Source organism: Geotrypetes seraphini, chromosome 11, assembly GCF_902459505.1.
Source record: "Geotrypetes seraphini chromosome 11, aGeoSer1.1, whole genome shotgun sequence".
Lineage (NCBI taxonomy): Eukaryota > Metazoa > Chordata > Amphibia > Gymnophiona > Dermophiidae > Geotrypetes > Geotrypetes seraphini.
Genome location: NC_047094.1, coordinates 110904442 through 110928399, shown reverse-complemented (window position 1 = coordinate 110928399; position 23958 = coordinate 110904442). Strand labels below are relative to the sequence as shown.

General features: G+C 43.6%; 1 protein-coding gene across 4 annotated transcripts in view; it reads left to right on the top strand.

Annotated features, from left to right (window-relative positions):
* Positions 1-23958, top strand: part of CSE1L (chromosome segregation 1 like) — a 147426-nt gene that overhangs the window by 12820 nt on the left and 110648 nt on the right. For all 4 annotated transcript variants that reach the window (XM_033963264.1, XM_033963261.1, XM_033963262.1 and 1 more), the window contains exons 2-5: positions 8416-8511; positions 13207-13349; positions 19335-19436; positions 19520-19665. In XM_033963264.1, coding sequence (XP_033819155.1) covers positions 8427-8511; positions 13207-13349; positions 19335-19436; positions 19520-19665 — 476 coding nt within the window. In that variant the 5' untranslated portion in view covers positions 8416-8426. The remainder of the gene's footprint in view (positions 1-8415; positions 8512-13206; positions 13350-19334; positions 19437-19519; positions 19666-23958) is intronic.

The following is a 23958-nucleotide window of genomic DNA, read 5'->3' as shown; positions in this document are numbered from 1 at the left end:
GCTACATGGGAGCGACAACATCGGAAATCCAATTTGTGAAGGGGATCATGGGGCTTCTTGTATCACACAACTATTTCAGTACCCACCACCAATCCCAATTTTCTTTAATCATTTGTTTCTTTCCCCCCACCTTCCTAAACTTAAAAATTTTGTTATAAGACCAATAAATTTAAAGTTAATTGTGAAATTTCATCCCTCTAAAGCAGGGTTGCCCAAGTCTGGTCCTCAAGATCTACTGGCAGGCAAGGTTTTCTGGATATCCACAATGAACATACATGAGAGATTTGCATTAGAGAGTTGTGCGGGGACAGAAATCCCACCCGTCCCCACCCATCCCCGCCAAAGTCCCATCCGTCCCCACCCGTCCCCGTGAGGAATCCCTCTGTCCCCACCCGTCCCTGCGAGGAATCCCTCCATCCCCACCCGTCCCTGTGAGGAATCCCCTCCGTCCCCACCCATCCCTATAAACTTCAGAAATAGTTATTTCATTTAATTATGCTACTGAATTAAAGGCTCTGGTAGAAACCCATTTACAAATAAGCAAAAAGACTTTATTAATTTGGAAATATTAATTGGGAAGAATACATACTTTGTAAACGGGTTTCTACCAGAGCCTCTTTTGTTTATAAATTTTTATCAATACAACTAATATACTACTTTATCCTGAAGCAAAAAAAAAAAGAAATATAATTTTTTTCCTACCTTTGTTGCCTGGTTTCTGCTTTCCTCATGTTCTCATTCAGTTCCTTCTATCCACTGTCTCTCTTCCTTCTGCGAATTCCATTTGCTCTGTTACTGTGCCTCTCCCTTTCTCCCCCCTTCCAAATTGGTCTGGCACCCATCTTCTTCCCTCCGCTTCCCCCATAGTCTGGCATCTCTGTCTTCTTCCCTGCCAGCATCTTCTCCCCACTCTCACTTCCCCATTTCCTTTCAGCGTCCTTCTCCCCCCCTATCTTCCCCATGTCCTGTCAGCGTCCTTCTCCCCCCTCTGTCTTCCACATGTGCTTTCAGTGTCCTTCTCCCCCCTCTTGTCTTCCCGATGTCCTTTCAGTGTCCTTCTCCCCCCTCTTGTCTTCCCGATGTCCTTTCAGTGTCCTTCTCCCCCCTCTGTCTTCCCGATGTCCTTTCAGTGTCCTTCTCCCCCTCTGTCTTCCCGATGTCCTTTCAGTGTCCTTCTCCCCCCTCTGTCTTCCCGATGTCCTTTCAGTGTCCTTCTCCCCCCTCTGTCTTCCCGATGTCCTTTCAGTGTCCTTCTCCCCCCTCTGTCTTCCCGATGTCCTTTCAGTGTCCTTCTCCCCCCTCTGTCTTCCCGATGTCCTTTCAGTGTCCTTCTCCCCCCTCTGTCTTCCCGATGTCCTTTCAGTGTCCTTCTCCCCCCTCTGTCTTCCCGATGTCCTTTCAGTGTCCTTCTCCCCCCTCTGTCTTCCCGATGTCCTTTCAGTGTCCTTCTTCCCCCTCTGTCTTCCCGATGTCCTTTCAGTGTCCTTCTTCCCCCTCTGTCTTCCCGATGTCCTTTCAGTGTCCTTCTCCCCCCTCTGTCTTCCCGATGTCCTTTCAGCGTCCTTCTCCCCCCTCTGTCTTCCCCATGTCCTTTCAGCGTCCTTCTCCCCCCTCTGTCTTCTCCATGTCCTTTCAGCGTCCTTCTCCCTCCTCTGTCTTCTCCATGTCCTTTCAGCGTCCTTCTCCCTCTCTGTCTTCCCCATGGCCTTTCAGCGTCCTCCACCCCTTTGTCTTCCCCATGTGCTTTCAGTGTCCTTACCTCCCCCCCCCGTCTTCCCCATGGCCTTTCAGCGTCCTTCTCCACCCCTTTGTCTTCCCCAGTGCTTTCAGCGTCCTTCTCCCCCCTCCTCTCCCGCCCCGGGTGCAGCACAGCCGGCCTGGTCCCCTTACTTTTGTGGCGCTTCCCCGACCGACCGACAACAGCCCCGGTCTGACAAACCTCCCTGCCCTTAACCGCAAATCTAAATTTCCTTCTTACAGCTGCTGTAAGAAGGTAATTTAGATTCGCGGTTAAGGGCAGGGAGGTTTGTCAGACCGGGGCTGTTGTCAGTCGGTCGGGGAAGCGCCACAAAAGTAAGGGGACCTGGCCGGCTGTGCTGCAACCGGGGCGGAGCTCTCCCCTCCCTTTGTAGCCACTCGAGCCGCGAGGCTACTCTCCTCCTTACCTGCCCTGCCTGCAGCACAGAGCCGAACGGAAGTCTTTCCGACGTCAGCGCTGACGTCGGAGGGAGGGCTTTGTTTAAGCCCTCACTCCCCTCCGACGTCAGCGCTGACGTCGGGAAGACTTCCGTTTGGCTCTGTGCTGCAAGCAGAGCAGGTAGGGAGAAAAGCCACGCGACTTAGTACATCCAGCCCCGCAGGATCCCCGTGACCCTAGGGGGCGTCCCCACGGGATCCCCGTGACCCAAAGGGGGAACCCGTGGGATTCCCGTCGTCCCCGTTCCCGTGCAGCTCTCTAATTTGCATACCAAGAAGGCAGTGCAGGCAAATCTCTCTCATGCATATTCATTGTGGATATCCAGAAAACCTGGCCTGCCAGTAGATCTTGAGGACTGGATTTGGGCAGCCCTGCTTTAAAGGAATCACATCAAACTACAATAATAGCTATTAATCACAACATGTGAAACTGCACTTAACTGTTCAATAGGACTCCAGCGCTGTTTGGATTACACTCCCGAACCTAGGGTACAGCTTCTGTCCATTTTAGCGTTTCGGTCCATAAACCTGCATTGGGGGATTCCTCGGCACACATGTTCAGATATCGGCATCGTGCTCTAGAGGAGGGTTACAACTTTCAATATTCACTGCTGCAGACCTGATGTTAACTGTCTACCTGTTTTTTTTTTTCAATGGCACAGATATTTTGTGTGTGTTACTCACGCAAAATATCTGTCCCATAAAGAAAAAAGTCCCCCACCGCAGATGAGGGCCATAAGAACATAAGAAATGCCTGTACCGGATCAGACCTGGGGGTCCATCCAGTCCGGTGGTCCACACACGCGGAGGCTCAGCCAGGCGTACCTGGGTGAATACCTTAATCATTTGTATCCCTCAATGTGTCCCGCAAGAAGATGTGCGTCCAATTTTACCTTAAATCCTAAATGGTGGCTTCCTTCACCACATCTTCTGGGAGAGAGTTCCAGGCGTTCACCACCCGCTGTGCGAAGCAGAACTTTCTGACATTTGTCATGGCCCTCCCCAATGACCCCCGACACTCGCGGCCTCCCCGAGCCACGCAACCCCAAACCCAAAACAAATGGCAGGAGGGATGCCCACTCCCTCCTGCCACCAGATACCCCCCCAAACCTCCCCTGTACCTTTCTAAAACGTTGGAAGCAGGAAGCCTGCTCTCAGGTTCTTGCTTTGGGCCGCTTGTCTGTCTAAATGACGGGCCTTCCCCTCCCCGGTGCATCATGTGAAGCAGAGAGAGGGGTCAAAGGCCCTGATTGGTTCAGATGCCTAAGGCCCCTCCTAAGGGGTGGATCCAAGATACTGAGGGAGGAGCCAAAGGTCCTGATTGGTGCAAACTTGATAGTGCATTGGTCGCTTCTGGAGAATTGGCCAACAGCGATCAAATCAGTATCTTTAGTGCATCGAGCCCTAAGTATCCAACTGATTTACTCTTTATTACTACAGTGCAAACATGACTGTGGCCAGATCTTAAAATATCTATTCTATTGCAAAAGACATACTTGAACCAATGGGTTATTCACCTCTATTCACGAGTTGTGTAACATTCATCATTCATATTCTTTTCTGCTCCGCCTCCTGAATAGGGAGGGCTATGCTGCAGCTTCTTGGTTTTACCTTTTGCACACAGGTTGAAGGTGTCTGTCTGATTTTGGTTTGTTTTCAGGGTTTATTCTGAATTTGAGGCTTCAGAAGTTAGTTTCATTGGAGCTGTGATGAGGTAGGGTCTTGGTCCATTTTTCAGTAATGGGGTCAAAACAATATGACCCATCTCTACAGAGAATAGACCTGAGCGTAAAGCCAAATTTATAAGTTTGTAAGAGATGAGATAGCCTGGGTAGGAATTTTTTCATATAAGTATGAAGGGAACGGATGCAAGATCTTAATTTGTGATACAATTTTGAAACCTGGGCCTCAGATACATACTCATAAATTGTCCAGATTCTATCTGCTGGAGTTGTAATAGAGTTAGTGTCACTAGACACTAGGAAATTATAAGAGACTGATGAAGGAAAAGTCTTTTATAGAATCAACCTTTTCATTAAAAATTTTTACTAAGTCATCCGCTGCTAGGGAAGAAGGGTGAATTGACAAATCATTGTTAGAAGTTAGAGAACCCCAGATGTTAATAGAGTACTGCTTTGGTTGTTGGATCTAATAATTTTGTCACCATAAAAGATTTTCCTAGCTTTTTTTTAGTACTGCATTATAGAACCTGATACTATCCCTTAATGACTGTCTATCAACAGAAGATTTAGATTTTATCCATTTACGCTCTAATACTCGGCAAGAGGATTGTAAAAAATTGCAAGAGGACCTTGACCTTGTGAGACTGGAAGACTGGGTGTCAAAGTGGCAAATGAAGTTTAATGTGAGCAAGTGCAAAGTGATGCATGTGGGAAAGAGGAACCCAAACTATATCTATGTGAAGCTGGGTTCTGTATTAGGAGTCACTGCCTAGCAAAAGGATCTAGGTGTCATTGTTGAGGATATGTTGAAACCCTCAGCTCAATGTGCAGTGGCTGCTAAGAAAGCAAATAGAACATTATAAATTATCAGGAAAGGAATGGAAAACAAAGATGAAAATGTTATAATGCCCTTGTATCGCTCTATGGTATGGACAAACCTCAAATACTGTGTGCAGTTCTGGTCTCCATATGTCAAAAAAAATATAGCAGACTGATCAAGGAAGGTATCAATGAGCATATAGAAAAAAATAATCTGATGAGAACAAGCCAGCATGATTTCTGTAAAGGAAGATCATGCCAAACGAATCTACTGCACTTCTTTGAGGGGATAAGCAAACAATTGGACCAAGGTGATCCCATAGACATCGTATATCTGGATTTCCAAAAAGCCTTCGACAAGGTACCCCATGAGCGCCTACTGAAGAAACCGTGGAGCCACGGGGTGGAAGGGGATGTGCACAGATGGATCAAAAAATTGGCTGGCAGACAGGTAGCAGAGGGTAGGAGTAAAGGGACACTACTCTGACTGGAAAGGGGTCACGAGCGGTGTCCCACAGGGGTCAGTGCTGGGACCGCTGCTATTCAATATATTCATTAATGATCTGGAAATGGGGACGAAGTGCGAAGATATCAAGTTTGCGGACGACGCAAAACTCTCCGGCAGGGTCAGAACTGTTGAGGAATGCAAAGGACTTCAGAGAGACCTGAACAAACTGAGTGAGTGGGCAAAAAGATGGCAGATGAGCTTCAATGTGGAGAAATATAAGGTCTTGCACATAGGAAAAGGGAACCCCATGTACAGCTATATGATGGGAGGGAGGGTACTGGGGGAAGGCAACCTAGAAAAAGACCTGGGGGTATTGGTGGATAAAACAATGAAGCCGGTGGCATAATGTGCAGCGGCCTCAAAGAAAGCGAACAGAATGTTGGGCATTATCAAAAAAGGTATCACTACCAGAACGAAGGAAGTTATCCTGCCACTGTATCGAACAATCTGTAATACTGCGTCCAATACTGGTCGCCGTACCTTAAGAAGGATATGGCGATACTCGAGAGGGTCCAGAGGGGAGCAACAAGGATGATAAAGGACATGGAGACCCTTTCATATGCTGAAAGGTTGGACAAGCTGGGGCTCTTCACCCTAGAATAGCAGAGACTTAGAGGAGACATGATAGAGACTTATAAAATTATGAAAGGCATAGAGAAAGTGGAGAGGGACAGATTCTTCAGTCTAGCAGGTACAACAAAAACAAGAGGCCATTCAGAAAAACTGAGAGGAGACAGATTCAAAACGAATGCAAGGAAGTTCTTCACTCAGAGGGTGGTGGACACCTGGAACGCGTTTCCAGGAGAGGTGATAGGACAGAGTACAATACTGGGGTTCAAAAGAGACTGGATGACTTCCTGGAAGAGAAGGGGATTGCAGGGTACAGATTTAGGGTTACTTTACAGGATATTAAATGAATAGGGTATGAATGTTTTAGGTAAGGAGCAGTTACAGGTCATGGACCTGGAGGGCCGCCGCGGGAGTGGACTGCCGGGCACGATGGACCTCTGGTCTGATCCGGCAGGGGCAATTCTTATGTTCTTTTTTTAGTATAATGTTAATTTTTAGTATATTAACCTTATTTATTAATTGTATGGATTGTTTTGTTCCCTAACATATGTAAATTTTAAGTGTACACCGCTTAGAAACTTGGATTAAGCGGTTAATCAAGTCATCTAATAAACGTGAAACTTGAATCTAATAAACTTAAACTTCTTACAGAGAAGGGCAACAAAAATGATCAAAGTAATAGGACGAATTCCCTATGGGGAAAGGCTAAAGCTAGGGCTCTTCAGCTTGGAGAAGAGACCGCTCAGGGGTGATATGATAGAGGTTTATAAAATACTGAGTGTTCACTCTTTCCAAAAATACTAGAACTAGGGGACATGCAATGAAACTACTAAGTAGTAGATTTAAAACAAACTGGAGAAAATATTTCGTCACACAAAGTGTAATTAAACTCTGGAATTCATTGCCGGAGAATGTGGTGAAATCAGTTACCTTAGCAGGGTTTAAAAAAAGATTTGGATAATTTTCCGAAAAGAGAAGTCCATAGGCTGTTATTGAGATGGCTTGGGGAAATCCATTGCTTATTCCAAGGATAAGCAGCATAAAATATATTTTACTACTTGGGATCTAGGTAGGTACTTGTGACCTGGATTGGCCACTGTTGGAAACAGAATACTGGGCATGATGGACCTTTGGTCTGTCCCAGTATGGCAATTCTTATATTCTTATGTTCTGTCATCCTGTGATAGCCAGATATTTTTGAAAGGAGAGTTGTGACTGCATTCTCATGTGCAACAGCTGTTCCTGATCTGGAATCTTGACATTGTTTTGCATGCCCTCAATAAGACCCCCTAAGAACCCTTATAAGATGCCTCGCTGTTGAAACTTACCAGTAAGACGGTTTTTCTAGTAGTTATCACCTCAACGAGAAGAGTCTCTGAGCTGCAGACTATCGTGCAGAGAGCCTTTCCTCAGATCTTTGGAGGCTAGGGTCTTGCTGCTCATGATACTTTTGTTTCTGCTAAAGGTGATTTCGGACTTCCACATAAATCAGGAATTCCAGCTACCTGCACTCCATACCACGGGTTTGAATAGAAAGGACAATGTTTTGGTGTTGCTGGATGTTAGGAGATTTCTTCTCAGTTGCCTCAAGTAACGAATGATTTTTGCCTCTGAAATCATCTCTTTGTACTAACAAGTGCTAGCTGCCTGGGGAAGCCGGCTTCTAAGAGTCCTGTTTCAAGATGGATTCACATGACTAGTTCTTCAGACTATATCTGGTGTGGTAAGCAACCACTAATTTCTTTGAGAGCACACACTGAAGAATGTGGCTTCATGGCGAAGTTACAGGCAGTTCTGCCCTAAGAGATTTGTAGGGCATGTGCATGGTCTACCTTCCATGCTTTCATGAAATTTTACAGGGTGGATGTAGTTGCATGATTAAACACCTTCTTTTGGGTCTTCAGTGTTTGCAGCAGGCTCATCTGTACCACTCTAGACTCTGGGGACTGATTTGGTATGTCCCATTGGTTCAATACTCATGTACATTTTGCACTTGAAGGGAAGATTAGTTTCTTACCTTGATTAATCCTTCTTTCTAGTAGATAGGCACGAGTCTTGAAGGCCCGCCCTGTCAGATTTCAATTAATCTGCTTGCTGTCTCAGACATGTGTGTCTCTTTCCTGTCAGACAGGTTTGAAGAGTGAGGAGATTTCTTGTTATCGCAAGCATCAAATGTGAGAACTATTTAGTTTTAGTGCCGATTGTACTCAGGTAGGAGGCTTGTTTAGGTCCACCTTGTTTGATTCCATTGTTATTGGTTTTTTTAATAGTATTTGTTCAAGAGCAGAGCAGATTTGACTTTGTTGGTGATTTTCCCCATGCCCCTCCTTTTTTATTTCTCTTATAGTGCTTTGGTACAAACTGAGATGCTGCAGGTCCCCAATATAGGAGGTAAAGCTGAAAAGAATGCAAACGATGCCTTCTACACAATTCATGAATAGAGGCGAATAACCCACTGGTTCAAGATTCATATGCCTTTCTACTAGAAAGAAGGTTATTGAGGTTAGAACCTAATCTTCTTTTTCAGGTTTATGGGTGTTTTATTCTGTATCCCTAGTTTGCGCTTATGGATATTCACATAGTATGAAGTAAAGATTTGTTACTTAATGGTTAAATTCATGTGTAATGAATGCATTTCAGGATTTTTAGCTATGGAGCTCAGTGATGCCAATTTACAGACGTTGACAGAATACTTGAAGAAGACACTGGATCCTGATCCTGCCATAAGACGTCCAGGTATACAAACTCTTAAAGCAGAAAACTGCATGTTTGTCATCTCTCTTCTTTCAGTCTTCAGTATGCGTTAATTTTGTGTCTTAAATTGAAATAAGGAAATTTCTAGTGCAATAGGTGTGTCATTTTAGACAAGTAGGTAATGAATCCAAACCTGCACGTTGTGCAGAAAGTATCACTCACAAGTCTTCAACTCTTCCTCCTCTGGTATGCTGCCTCATTAAGTTTTTCCTTTTGCATGCTTTCAGAAAGGTGTGTCTCTGATCTGCTCTGTTTTAAACCTTTTTAACTGTGTGTATGTGTGTGTGTGGGGGGGGGGGGGGTCCATCAAATTGGAGTTCCAGAAACTATTTAACATAGTAGATGGTGGCAGATAAGGACCTGAATGGTCCATTCAGTCTGCCCAACCTGATTCAATCTAAAAATTTGGCAAATGTGGTGCATAAATTCAATAAAATGTAATGAATGAATAATAAAAGCAGTTAAATTTCAACTTTGGAACCAATAAAAGATACCCACCTAAGGTTTGTGAACCTAGGTTAAGCTTCCCAATCATTGGCTTTGGAACCAGATAAGACACCCACTCACTTAAGGCTTGGAACCTTAGTGAAGAAACCAAAACTACAGGCTTGGGAATCTGTACTAAGAGACCCACCCATGACCTCTATGGCAATGAGGTTGCTGGTTCATATTTCTTGAACTAGTAGTGGCAGTGCCACCATGGGCCAACATAATCAAATATTTTCCTCATAAAATATGCAAAACAGTTTAATTTGAAGAGCTGACCATATTTCAATGTTAATGTATGCCATTACTATGGAAACTTTCATGACCTTTACTCTTATTTTCAGGCATTGTTTGCTTGTGTTGAAAAACAAAACCAACTTTTTCAGGGGGTCTGAAACATGCTGTTTCTAATAGTTTGAAAATGTTTCCAGACTATTCTTTTTTGTAAAAGCTGGTTAAAAATGCCCAATTTTTGACATTTTTTGAAAAAACACAAATGTTAAATTGAAATTATAAAGTAATGAGATTAGCTTATAAGTTGAAATCATATTTGAGAACAAAGTCATGTCACAAAATAATAGACAAACTTTTACAGGGATAGCTTCATTATTACAGGAGCCACAGAAGGTAAACTTTTACATTTTTTAACTTGGTCCATTTTTTTCAGCCCACTTGAAGTTATGGTGCACCTCCGCAAAGCGGAACTACAGGAACATCTGTACCTTGATGATTGGCTGATCAGAGCCCCATCCAGAGCAGAGGGAGAGAATGTAGTCTCACAAGTGATTCAGGTCTTGCAGAACCTGGGTTGGATTGTGAATTTTCAAATGAGTCGCCTGGTACCAACCCAGTCTCTCAATTTGGGAGTTCTTTTCAGTACATTTGAAGGCCACGTTCATCTTCCAGAGTCACGCAAACAAACTTTGTAAGCAAATAGCGGACATCTTGCAAGCAAAAAGCGTAAATCTGCCAATCCTAGGATCCATGACAGCAGCCATAGAAGTGGGTGAGGTGCACAGGTGGCCACTGTAGGACTGTTTTGACCCATTGGTCTCTGCAAAAGGATTCGCTCTAGATTCCACTGCCTTGGAAAAAGGAGGCACAAACCAGCATGCACTGTGGTGGCTTCATCTTGTCACTCCTGAAGGGCATGCCCCTTCGGTTGGACTCATGGGAGATTCTAACTATGGATGATAGCCTGTACAGTGGGGGAGGCCATTGCAATAGTCACCCAGTTCAAGGGTGATGAACTTAGAGGAAGTGGTCTCTAAACAGACTGGTGTTAAGGGCAATATGACTAATGTTGCAAAAAGTTGGAGAAATTCCTGGAAGGCAAGGCAGTCAGTTATCTTGGACAATGCCACGGTGATAACTTATGTCAATTAGCAGAGAGGCACCAAGCGTGCTACGCCATGGCTGGAGGCCTAATTGTTGTTCAGATGGGCAGAGGCAGTTCATGTAGTGGGAGTTGACAATGTACAAGCTTATTTTCTCAGTAGGTAGACTCTGCCTGAGAGAATGGTTGTCTCCAGCAGTCTTCAGATGCATAGTTCGATGATGGGATCATTCAAAATTCAATTTGATGGCTACAGAACAAGAAAGGGGGTCATTTCTTCAGCTGCAGGTGCAAGTCCAGAAGCGCCGGCTTGGACGCCTTAATGCAAACAGCCAAAAAGAGAACTTTTGTATGTGTTCCCCTGTGGCCCATGATAGGCCGAGTAATCTGCAGGATTACAAATCATCAAGGGGTGTAGTCATGGTCGCCCCAGATCGGCTGTGAAGGCCTTGGTATACGGATCTGATCCGTACCCAGAGGGACACATGTCTTCAATCACAGTACATCCACAGCTACTGACTCGGGGACCAGTGGCCTTAGATTAACTGGAACTGCTGGGCAAGGGAAAAAAAGGGACAGCTGCTACTGGAGAGGGAGAAGGAGCGATGCTGCTGGGAGGGGAGGAAGGGAAGAGAGTTACTGCTGGACAGGAGGAGGAGGGAAGGGAGAATTAAAAAAGGAAGGAAACAGCTGGCAGGGAGATTAAAGGAGGGGAAGGGGAGAGACAGACATGAGAAAGTAGAGAGATTGATGATAGGAAGGGGTCAGCAGAAAAATAAGCAGAGAGGGACAACGATGGTAGATCTGGTGTAGGAGAGATAAAAATGAAGAGAGCAGTGAAGCTGGAATGAATCATGTAAAAAGGAGAGAGGGGGCACAAGCTGGATGGAAAGGGGAGAGGGTCATAGAAAGAAGACAGATACCATATGGAAGGGGGAGAAGACAGACAGTGGATGGAAGGGGCAGATGCTGGATTGAAGAGACAGAGAGGGCAGACGCTGGAAGGAAGAGAGTGAAAAGAAGATTGGAAGCAGAAACCAAAGACGACAAAAGGTAGAAAAAAATAATTGTATTTCTATTTTGTGATTAGAATATATCAGATTTGAAATATATATCCTGCTAGAGCTGGTGTTAGACATAACTGGGGACTGCAAAGCCCAGGCAGTGCTTCTTTAGCTTCCAGCTGGCTTAGGGTGCTCTCTGACCAGGGAGCAGTTGCCCTAGTTGCAATCCCCTAAAACTATTCCTGTCATGTGTGACTGCAGTATTCTGTTAGCATGATATTTCTGTGTAGCATTCTGTAATAATTTGGCTTGTTCCGTTTTCTTGATAGTAGAAGGGATATATGTGAAGGGGAGGGGAGACAAGGTTTTGTTGATCCTTGCTCTATATTATTTGTATTTATAAAATGACAATTGTACAGAATATTGTTTCTTTTTATACTTTAATAAAATACTTTCAATATAAAATCATAACTGAGGCTTGTGCGGATGGGATCAGATGGTTTGCGGGGATCGAGCTCGTGGAGATGGGGTGGAAACAGGGTTTTTAAATTTTAGACCTAGTAGTTTGCCGGTCCACAAAATAATTCTTTTTACGGGTGTAAAAAGGTTGAAAAACACTGGTTTATGGGGCCTTCTGCTACTTTGGCAGTTGCATGCTGGATCTCTCCAGGGAGTACAACCAGCTAATACTGGTGAGGCACTGGTAAAACAGTTTTGTTTTGTCTCTCGCCTCCCCCCCCCCGCCTCCATCTGCTGGTTGGAGGAGACAGTTCTCACTTATGCAGACCAGTGTAGCTGACTAAAGGAAAGAAAATTATCAATAAAACAATTCTTCATTTACCAGTTCTAGAATTACAAAGAGCACATGAGTCACATTGTGAGCGAGAGAGAGGAGGGACCACATAAGGAAGCAGTATATGAAATAGACATCAGGATTTTATATTTAAATGATATTTATTGAACGATTAGGTAAATACAAGAAACCACCAAATTGCAGCTTTAGTTCAACAGTTTTACAGTGTGGAAACCATCCCCTATTCCCCAAAACCTTTCCTCATCCCCCTATACAAGAAGTACAAAAGTCAAACTGAGCAACAACGCAAACCTCCACATCAAATAGAAGAAGCAAAATGCCACCCTCCTCTAATAATCCACCTGCAAACTTTATTCCCAAAGACTCTCTAACCAAGGTGAAAATAACATTCAAAAGTCCTATGGGACCTTGACTCTTATGACCTCTTAATTCCTAACCAAGAGCCCAACTCAAAACTGACCACTCCCTATAACTCCACCCCACCCTTCCCTTGTAGACATCAGAATTTTATTATTATTTATTTATTTAAAACATTTATATCCCACATCACAAAAATCTATGCGGGTTACAAATAGATTAATAAACAACATAAAATAACATCTAAACAAAATTCAATCATTAAAATAAAACTATATTTCAAAATTTAAAATATATTTTTAGTTAGCTTTTCTTCAGAACATTATTGCTCTGGGGTTTTATCAGTTTTGTACCTTAAACAGATTTCATAATTAGTTTTCCTTGATGTTCATCACATTTGCTTTTCGGTAGTCCACTGTACTTGAGTGATCCCATTGGAAACAGGTTGCCCTATTTTTTCCTTTCAGAAATGTAAGGCTTTGAATGTTTATTAATAGGAAAAAAAAGTTATGTTCAAATGGTGGGTATTCTGTTGTCTTTTGGGAAAACAAATGCATAGCCTGTATCTGTTCTGCCTACTAATCAAGTGTTGTTGGTTTTTTTTTTTTTTTAAACAAACATTACTGTGCATTTCAGTGGAATAAATTTCAGGAAATCATATTGCAAAATTTCTTTTCCAGCTGAGAAATTTCTTGAATCGGTTGAAGGAAACCAGAATTATCCATTGTTACTTTTAACACTCCTAGAGAAGTCACAAGATAATGTCATCAAAGTGTGTTCTTCTGTAACATTTAAGAACTATATTAAAAGGAACTGGAGAATTGTAGGTATCCTAGTGACTTTTAACATACAAACTGTAAAATTTTAATTGCTGTAGACAAGTGCATTCATGTTTTATCGGGGGAAGGGATTTGTCAAAGCTTCAAATGTTGATCGATGTGGTCCTTGACTGAGTACTGTCATTGAGGTTAGGGATGTATATATGCCTAGCAAGAAAAGATGAGACACCTGATTAAAAATGGGGGGGGGGGGGGAGAGGGCCAGGGGGTGTTGTCTTTTTTTTAAATTCTTTATTAATTTTTAAATAATAACAGTGCACTACAATAAATTATCAAGAGCAAATCAGAAAAAGCACTCTACACATACAAACATTTTAAAACAAATCATTTTCTCCCCTTCCCTTAACTAGCACTAATGTATCATGTTCTTGCATTTTCCAAAACTATGTGATTAATATTTTAACTTTATTTATTGAGGTTTATTAACTGCTTTTTAAGAAAATCATCCAAAGCAGTATAAGCTATATAACTCAGCATAAAACTTACAATTGGGTTTACAGTGCAACAGTAGTGAAATGATATATAAGCACAAATAGTCGAAAGGTAAAATTGGACCCATTGTCAAATATACTACATATATCAGGGGTGTCCAACCTGCAGCCCAGTGAAGTATTTTGTGCGGCTCCGGTTGAGGGCGATGCAGTGTTTTCCTCTGCTGCCCCTGGGTGTTTACCGTCTTGCCAGCTCCCTCCTCTGTCTTGCTGCAGCGTTTGCATGTTTGTGCGGCCCTAGAAACATTTTTTTTTTGGCAAATGCGGCCCAGGGAAGCCAAAAGGTTGGACACCCCTGACATACACACACATATATATATATATGTGTGTGTATGTATATATATATATATATATATATATATATATATATATATATATATATATATATATACACACACACACACACACTAGTGTTTTAGCCCGTTACATTAACGGTGCTAGAGTAGATGTCTGTCTGTTTTGTTTTTTTCAATTTGTCTCTCTCTCCTTGGACGCTGTCATTCTTTCTGTCTGTGTCTTTCCCTGGCCCCCTGTCTGTCTATTTTTATTTCTAACTCTATCCTCTTCCCTCAATCCTGCATGTGGCCTTTTTTCTTTCTCCTCGCCACTTCCTTCCAACGTCTGCTCCCCCTGTCCTCCACACTTCCATTCGGTGTGTCTCCCTCTCTCTACCCCTTCCATCTACTGTTCACCCTCTGTAATGTAATGTAATTTATTTCTTATATACCGCTACATCCGTTAAGTTCTAAGCGGTTTACAGAAAATATACATTAAAATTAAAAATAAGAAAATAATAAAGGTACTTAAAAAAAAAAAATTTCCCTTTCTGTCCCGAAGGCTCACAATCTAACTAAAGTACCTGGAGATTAATAAATTAATTAAAAATAATGATAGAAGAGGGAATAGAAATAAACATTTTAACAAGACAGCACTGTCTTGCCCCTCTCTTCTCTTTCCATCCAGTGTCCGCCCTCTCTCTCTCTTTTCCATATGGCCTCTCTCCATCTCCTCCTTCCTTTTCCCTTGGTCTGGCATACCTTCCTCCTTCCCTCCAAGCCATTCTCTCCCCCTCTGATCCCTTTCCTCATTTAACTACTTCATTGGTCAGCAGCAGCATTCACAATTCATTGCTGTTGCTGGCTTCAGGTCTTTCTCTCTGGCCGGTCCTGTCTTCATGAAAACAGGAAGTAGGCAGGACCGGCCAGAGAGGAAGGCCTGAAGCCAGCAACAGCAGCGAATTGTAAACGCTGCTGCTGCCTGAAGCACCCGAAGCAGACGCTTCTCTCCCCTCCCAGCCCAACCCCCGCTGACTCTGCGACCCTCCCAGCAAGATGACTTTAATATCAAACCTCCCTCCAGCGTTGGCAGCCGCAGCACGCTAAACAGACTGCTTCGGGCTTTCTTCTGCCGTTGAGTCCCTCTGTCGCGTCATTGATGACGTCATCAGTGACGCGGCAGAGGGACTCAATGGCAGAAGAAAGCCCGAAGCAGCCTGTTTAGCGTGCTGCGGCTGCCAACGCTGGAGGGAGGTTTGTGCCGGTATGTGAAGAACCGGTATGTCCCTCCCCCTCCAGTACGTGTGCAGCACTTTGCGCGGCGCATCCTCCCACGATCCTGGGTCGGCCACAGCGCTCCAGTGTGGGCCCTAACCGCGCATCCGCTCTCCTGCCTGCCACAGACCTACGGATCACGGAAGCACGCAGGCAGGAGTGCGTGGCTAGCGTTTTATTATATAGGATATGTATGTATAGCATAGTAGAACACGGAAGAAATGAAAAATCACAGTATACAAATAACACTGTAATAGGCAGTGTGGAAGAACGTTCATTTGACAGGTATGGTGTACCGTATATATTCAAATATAAACCAAGGTGACCCTTTTTTCCCCCAAAACAAAGGAGAAAAAAAAAGGTCTACTCGAATATAAACCGAGATCAGAAATTTGGGTATATGAGTGTCATTTGTCAGGGGTCATGCCATAATCATTAATTTTTCAATTGGGGCTTTATCGAGTCCACAAACAGCTGAAGGAGAGCCGACAATTATCTTTCTACTAGGGGCCATGACACCAACCAAAGTTTCTGAACTTTTATCCCTACCAGAACACCTGGCCTAAGTCACACATTTAGAGAATGACACGGAAAAAATGTGTCCCCGTTCCCACAAACCATCTGATCCCATCTGCACAAGCCTCAAATAGTTTTTTACTGAACTTAATTCATTACATAAGAAATAACCTTACTGGGTCAGACCAAAGGTCCATCAAGCTCAGTAGCCCGTTCTCATGGTGGCCAATCCAGGCTAGTAGTACCTGGCCAAAACCCAAAGAGTAGCAACATTCCATGCTACCAATCCAGGGCAAGTAGTGGCTTTCCCCATGTCTTTTCGGAGCAGCCCTGCCTGCAGGAAGCTTTGAAGAGGCTGGAAGGCCCGCCCCGGGAGCTGCGAAGGGGCCGATACAGCCGAGGAGGGTCGCAGGTTTTTTTGTTCTGTTTTTTTTGCTGCCAGCAATCAGGAGAGAGAGAGGGGAATGCTTGATGCACTATTGCAAGGAGGGCTGCTGACCGGGAGAGGTGAAAGGGAGGCAATGCAACAGATACTTTACTGTGGGGACAAGGCCATTTACCGCTCCATGGTGCGGTGAATGGCCTTATCCCTGTACCCACAGCAACCAGTCTTTTTTTCCTCCCTGTTCATGGGTAACAGTCACCATGTCATTCTCTATCACACATGCAGAAAACAGAAAAACCCTTTTCAAATACAAACCCATAAATTAAAAGTACTATTGTACACAAAATGAAACCCTAATATGCTAGACTCTGCACACAGTACACCACAAAAAAAAGAAATGCATTTCCTCCTGAACAGTTCAAATTATAAAAATGGATGTAAATTTTCAAAACTGACTATTTCAATCACAAAATTGAAAATAAAAAAACATTTTTGTTACCTTTGTTATCTGTTGATTTTATTTTTCTGGTCATCTTGCTCCCTCTTTGCTCTTAACTCCGTTTCCAAGGCCTCCTTATGCAGTTGTTGTTTCTTTCTTCCGCTTCACATCTTTCTTGCACTATGTCCATCTTTGGCACTGATTTTCATAGTCAGTTTTCTTCCATTTTCTGCCTCCATCGCAAATCTATCTTTTCAGCTCTTCCCCTCTCCTCTATCCATGTGCACCATCTCTTCCCTCTCTTTTCTTCTCTCCCACTTCCACCCTCCCCCGTCCATGTGCACCATCTCCTTCCTTTCCTCTTTCTCCCACCTGGTTCCAAAGCTCCCCTCACCACGAAAACAACATGTGAGAGGAGGGGGAAGAGCAGTAAGTCCTTGTATTGATACAGGTGAAATGAAATAAGCCCTTTAGGTAGAACTAAAGGTGAAGAAAAATGGAAGAATTACCCTGCCTCCAACCCATGCTATAGTAGACCATTGTATTAAAGGCCTAAAATTGATTCATAAAACATTCTGACTATACTGGTCAGCTGTTATACAGTACAGTATTTGGGAAATAACCTGCTGAGATAAGTGAAACTTATGATAATTAAAATAAGCGAAACTCACCCAGTTCGCATGACAACAGGCTCCACATCTGCTATGATATCATAAAAGGATTAAGACACATCCTGATCAAGAATAGAATATAAAAGTACATTATTTTGCAAGAATGCCAAGTGACAAACAGGCTTTACTGGCCAAAGGCTCGAAATTGTTGATAGTGATGATTAAAACGGCATATGCGGGAAAAGATAGATTTCTGGTAAACAGGACGCACATATAACATGACACAAATATTATAAACCAATTAGTGAATTAACAAGTGTAATGATGTGTAAGAAATAATCAATAAAAATTAGTCATGCGATTGAGACCAACGTAGTGCTGGCCACCTAGAAATGTATAAAAACAGGCCTTTTAGAGGAAGTAGACAGAATAGACATGAGGGGATCTTCAGGCCTGATGATCACATTCTGTTACTCTATATGCTGCAAAATTTATTCTCGTAAGCTGTTACTGATTTATTAATAAATATACCTATTGATTGATAACAGTATATTGAGTGTGAGGTCTCTCATTGGCTGTAGGCCCATGACAGCGGGCCGACAACACATGGTCACCGGCACAGGAGTAATTCTCTAGCGCTGCCTGTAGCCTCCTCTGCACCGTTTTCTTGCTGCGGTCCGCCCAAGTGGAAACAGGAAGTTCCTTCGAAAGGGGGTGAACTGTGGCAAAAGAACAGTTCAGAGGAGACCACGGCAGCACTGGAGAATTGACGAACAGTGGCTTAGGCACTTTTGTTCTTCACTATTCGTTCCCCCCTGCCCCAGACTGACATTGCATATACAGTTATGGGACTCATGACTGGCTCCCACCTCTCCGGAATTCTTGAAGGGAGTCCAGCAAGCCTTGAGCATGCGCAGACACTCAAGGCCCTTCACCAGCACAGAGCGTCGGCATTCTGAGTCCCGGAACTGTATGTGCAATGTCAGTCTGGGGCAGGGGGGAGCGGGTAGTGGAGGATAGGAGTGTCGGTCATCAGGGTGGAGGGAGGAAGATAGCAGTGCCAGTCATCGGGGAGAATAGTAGTGCTGGTCATTGGAAGGGGGTGGGAGACAGCAGTGCCGGTCATTGGAGGGGGAGGAGAGGTTAAAAGCACCCTCAAAAAGGAGGCTTGATTAAAAAAACCAAGGCCCCCATTTTTGGGTTATTTTTTTTTATCCCAAAAATTGTTTATATTCGTGTATATACGGTAAACACAATACCAAATGAAACACTTTAATAGGCAATGCTTTATAATTTAGATAAGGCCACTCACAATGTTGGTCAGATACAATATAACATCTTAAAAGGAGGCAACATAGGAGAGAAGTGCAGTTGATATATAGACAGACAAGATGGGTTGTACATAGACGGGGCAAGTTTAGTATATAGTAATAACTTCTGAAATGTATACCTCCATTATTTATATAGTACGTGGCTTTAAAGGCATATTTTTCTTGTGTTTTGCACTGAAGTACTGTAATCGCATGAATGATACAATGTTGAAAATGTCATATTAGCTAATATAGGTGTAGTTTTGTTTTTAATAAATGTGACTTGATACAGATAGGGTACCTTGCTGTTTTTGCAAGGTTGAGCTATGTTGCTTCAGTCTCTGCACTCCAAGATTAACATATGATTGCAAAAATGAATGCGGATATAAATAGATGAGCAGTCTAGTGGCCAAGTGGTGGGCACGCTGTACATAGATGTAGCTATTAGTTCTGATACCCTACATGGTACTAGAAGCATTAGCGAGAGAGGGGGTATGGATGGTTTTGTCAATAGAGTAATTCCAGTTCTAGGCACAAGCATGAACTGAATTTACTTGATATAGCTATCAGGAAGCAGAGGGTTAATGAGGACAAAAATGTGGGGCTGAGGAAGAAAGTACCACCATGATTTTTAAGTATTGAGTACTTTAATTATTTTTATTTCGAGATTGAAGATGAACCCAATAAAATTTGTGAAGCTGATAGGATAGCAATCAAAGCCAACATTGTACACTTGATGCTTAGCAGTCCAGAACAAATTCAAAAGCAGGTAAGGAATTTAAAATTTATTTACTGGATTATTTTTGCTAGTAACATCCTAAGAACTTTATCAAAATTCAATTTTCTTTGTAGCTGAGTGATGCGATTAGCATTATTGGTAGAGAGGATTTCCCGCAGAAATGGCCAGATCTGCTAAGGGAAATGGTGAATCGTTTTCAGAGTGGAGACTTCCACGTGATCAATGGTGTCCTTCGCACAGCACACTCTTTATTCAAAAGGTATTAAGTGTTTAATACTACACTTCTAAAACATGCCATTTCTTCCTCTTCAAAATTGAATAAGATTTGTGTCCCTTTCTGAGCATGTTGTCAAGTCTTGTCACCTCTCTCCCTTTCTTGAGGTTCCCACTGAATCATCCTTCTACACTACAATCTATTCAAATTCAGCTGTACAACTTGTCGTCTTTCAGTGTCACTAGGATCATTAACCCCTTTCCTGAAGTCATTACATTGACTCCTTATCCACTTCCATATACAGTTCAAGTTTTCTCTTGATTTTTTTTACAAATGTATTCACTCTGCAACTTTTCATTACCTATCTTATGGTCTCTCTCTCTATGTCCTTCCTCGTGAACGCCATCGGGCAAGTCACTCCTATCTGTGCCCTTCTTCATTGCCGACTCTGGTTTTTCTACCTTGCTGTGCTGTATGACTGGAACAGACTTCTGAGTCGGTGCGTCATGTTCCCTCTCTGGCCATATTCAAATCCTGTCAAACTCACTTTTTGAGATTGCCTATAAATCTTGACTACTTTTTTAAATACATTTTTTGTAAACTTTTACGTTCTTGTCTTCACTAAATTGTAATCTCCATTGAGTTATGTTTAGATAGTGCTGCATAAACCTAGTAGTGCTTTAGAAATGATTAGTAGTAATTTAAAAGAAGGATGCACATTTACATCTGCATTTTTTCAGGAGTAAAGATGTTGGTTGATTGAAAGATTTGTACCTTTTCTTATTGTCCTGCCAGACGAGCCCAGATGCTTGGGTTTGCTACCTTTTGCCATCAAAGGAGACTTAAAACCACTGAATTAGTGACATTACGCTTGAGGTATCTTGTGAAGTCCCCCACTAGTCAGTATTTCTCAGTCTCCAGTAGATGGTAGGGAGGCATCCAATAGGCAATAGTGTTAGTGCATACATGTTTGGATGATTGGTTAATCAAAGCTAAGTCATATCAGGAGAACATGGTCACTACTCACATGAACATTTCTGGGGCAATTGGGCTGAGTAATCAATTTGGCTAAGAGCAAGTTAGTTCCTTCACAGCCAAGAGTATTTGGAAGTCCTTTTCGATATCTGCGGGGGAAAATATTTTTGACCAAGGATAGGGAGTTGAAATTGGAGGGACAGATCAGAAGTCTGCTCAGAAAATTTTGGGCCCATGGTTACCTCAAGGTCCTGGTGTCAATGTTGGTAGCTGTTCTGGATCTAATTCTTTGATATACACCTGTTGCAGAGGGCTTGCTATCCCGTTAGTTTCCTGGCAGTCAAGATTGCAATTTCAATATTGCCCTTTAGTGGGATGTGGAAAGCAGTCTGTAGTGGCTTCAGATATCGAGGCTGAGGTAAGGAAAAAATTTGGAGACACTAATTTTGGACATTAGTGATGATGGATGTCAGCCTCAGGAGTCATTATTCTTGGCTCCCCAGGCCTTTGGGCTTTTAGTTCAGCACAAGATAGTGCACTTATTACTGGACAGTTCCATGGCAGTAGAGCATGTTAGTTGGCAGGTAGGAACCAAGAGCTGAAAACATGTTAATGTCCTGGGTGGAGTGTAAACTTTTGGAGTTTTTGGCAGCTCATGTAGTCAGAGTGGAAAATGTCCATGCAGATTACTTGAGCAGGCACACTCAGGATCTAGGGGAGTAGTCTGGCAGAGGCAACATTCAGTAGCATTGCCCAACAATAGGGATCACTAGTGATGGATCTCATGGCATTGAGAGAATGCGAAGGTTTCTAAGTTTTGGGGGGGGGGGGTTGTTTTTGTTAAGTCGAAGAAGGGACCAGCATTTGGCAGGGATAGATACCTTTATATAGTTTTAAGTGTTCTCTCTGTGGCCACTACTGAGCCAAGTCATTCAGAGGATAGAGAACTGTTGGGGGCCTGCTGTGTTAGTGGTCCTGGTGTGGAGACCTTATATGGCTGCTAGTGGAGGAGCCCCTAGTTCTGCCAGCAATGCCTGTTAATGCCAGGGCTGATTTGAATGCTGATTTGTGAAAGGGTGAGGCTATAGAAAAGAGGTTATTCTGCATAGGACTTCAATCCTTGACATATATAAGTGTGTGGTGAATGTTTGAGTAGTGGTGCGGTGACTAGCAGGTTATGCCTCTAAAATCAACTACTTTGGAAGCTTTGGGTTATTTCCAGGAAGGGTTGGACAAGAGGATTCCTTCCCTTTGAGTACAGATAGCACCCATCTCTTGATATGAGATTAGTTTGCTGTTGGTCTCTGGCATCTAATTGGTGAGGTTGTGAGGCATTAAGCTATTCAGATGCCTTAATAATCTGAACCTGATGTGTTGGTGCTAGTGAAGTCACCTTTTTAAAGCTTATTCTGTTACATAAACACAGGAATTCATGGTTACGAACTGTTGCAGAAGGATGTCATTCGCATCTTTCAGCTGCTCTTCCTTCACCAGTGGAATATTGTGCCTTATTCAGTTTTTCCTTATGCAAGTGAACTGAGAAAGTGTGTTCTGATCATGTTTGGTTTTTATTATTTTGGGGTATTTTTTGCCCACTTTATAAGGTTTCAGTGCCAAGAGGACCCCATATTTGGGGCTACTCTGCCTGGGTGAGGACATGGATTCCACATTGGCAGGCTGCAGCTCGCAGGGCAACCCTCAGGTGTGCTTGATGAGCCAGCCTGCTTTGTGCTTCTTTGAGGCTCAGGGCCCATTCTGGGAGCTAGCTTGCCTTCTGATTTATTAGAGGCTTGATCGTAGGCTGTGGGGCCCCTATGTGGACCGAGCGTGTACTTGACCGTGAGTCTGATGACTGGTCTTTAGTGGAACAGGAAGTAGCCAAAATTGAGATGGGTGCTTCGTATCTTTCAGATGCCATGCATGATCTGTTGTGGGCATCGGCCAAGTCCATGGATCTCGGGGTGGCCGCTCGTCGCACTCTGTGGTTCTGTGCTTGGTCAGCGGATCCGGCATCTAAGGCTAAGCTGATGAAATTTCCCTTTCGGGGGTCTTTGTTTGGCGAGAATTTGGATAAGTTAGTTCAGACATTAACAGACTCTAAGGACCGTGCCTGCCTGCGTGGGGTGGTGTTGCTCGGGGGCTTTTGCATGATTTCTGCAGATACTGCCCTGGTTGAGGGGCAGCTTCCATTCCTGCCACTCCCTGGGGCTGTTTCTTTCAGCACATACAATCCTTTCGGGGGGGGGGAACACGTGATTCCTCCACTGGTCCCCCCACCACCCGTCCCATCCAGTGACTCCTTGCCAGCGCCTACCCTGGTGCCGGTGGGTGCCTGGTTAAGGGATTTTTACCAAGGGTGTGCTGAGATCCAGTGGGTCCTGGAGATGATTCAGGATGGTTATGCTCTGGATTTTTTCTGCTTTTTGCCAGATCACTTTCTTGCTTCTCCTTGTCAGGTGGCATGGAAGAAGAGGGCTTTTCACCAGATGCTTCAAAGGTGGCTAGACCTCAAAGCGGTAGTTCCAGTGCCTCCTCAGGAATGTTGCACCAGCTGGTATTCTATTTACTTCGTGGTGCCCAAGAAAGGGGGGGGACTTTTCGGCTCATCTTGAATCTGAAGGGTGTCAACAGGGCTCTCCGAGGTTCATCCTTTCCATGGAGACCCTGAGATCTATCATTCTGGTGGTTCAGCTGGGGGAATTTCTGATCTCTTTTGATCTGATGGAGGCTTATTTGCATGTTCCGATTCGTGCCTCCCATCAGTGGTTCCTTTGCTTTGCGATCTTGGGAAGGCACTTTCAGTTTTGTGTGCTTCCTTTTGGTCTAGCTACAGTTCTGCAGACATTCACCAAGATTATTGTGGTTGTGGTGGCCCCTTACGCAAAGAAGGCATTCTGTTCTGGACATCTGGTTGATCCGAACAAAGTCCTTTCAGGAGAGCTCCCAGGTTATGGCACGGGTGGTGGAGTTCCTGTAGTTGCTGGGATGGGTAGTCAACGTGTCCAAGAGCCGGTTGGCTCCATTTCAGCATCTCAAGTAACTTGGGGTTCTCTTTGACATCAACTTGTAGAGAGTCTTCCTGTCAGAGGCTCGAGTGGTCAAGTTGCAGTTGCGGCCGCACGATACTTAAAGTCCTAGATTTCAAACGTACGGACTTTAATGCAATGGGAAAGTACCTGAAGAAAGAGCTGTTAGGATGGGAGGACATAAGAGAAGTGGAAAGACAGTGGTCTAAGCTGAAAGGAGCGATAAAAATGGCTACGGACCTTTATGTGAAGAAAATCAATAAAAACAAGAGAAAAAGGAAGCCGATATGGTTCTCCAACCTAGTGGCTGAGAAAATAAAGGCGAAAGAGTTGGCGT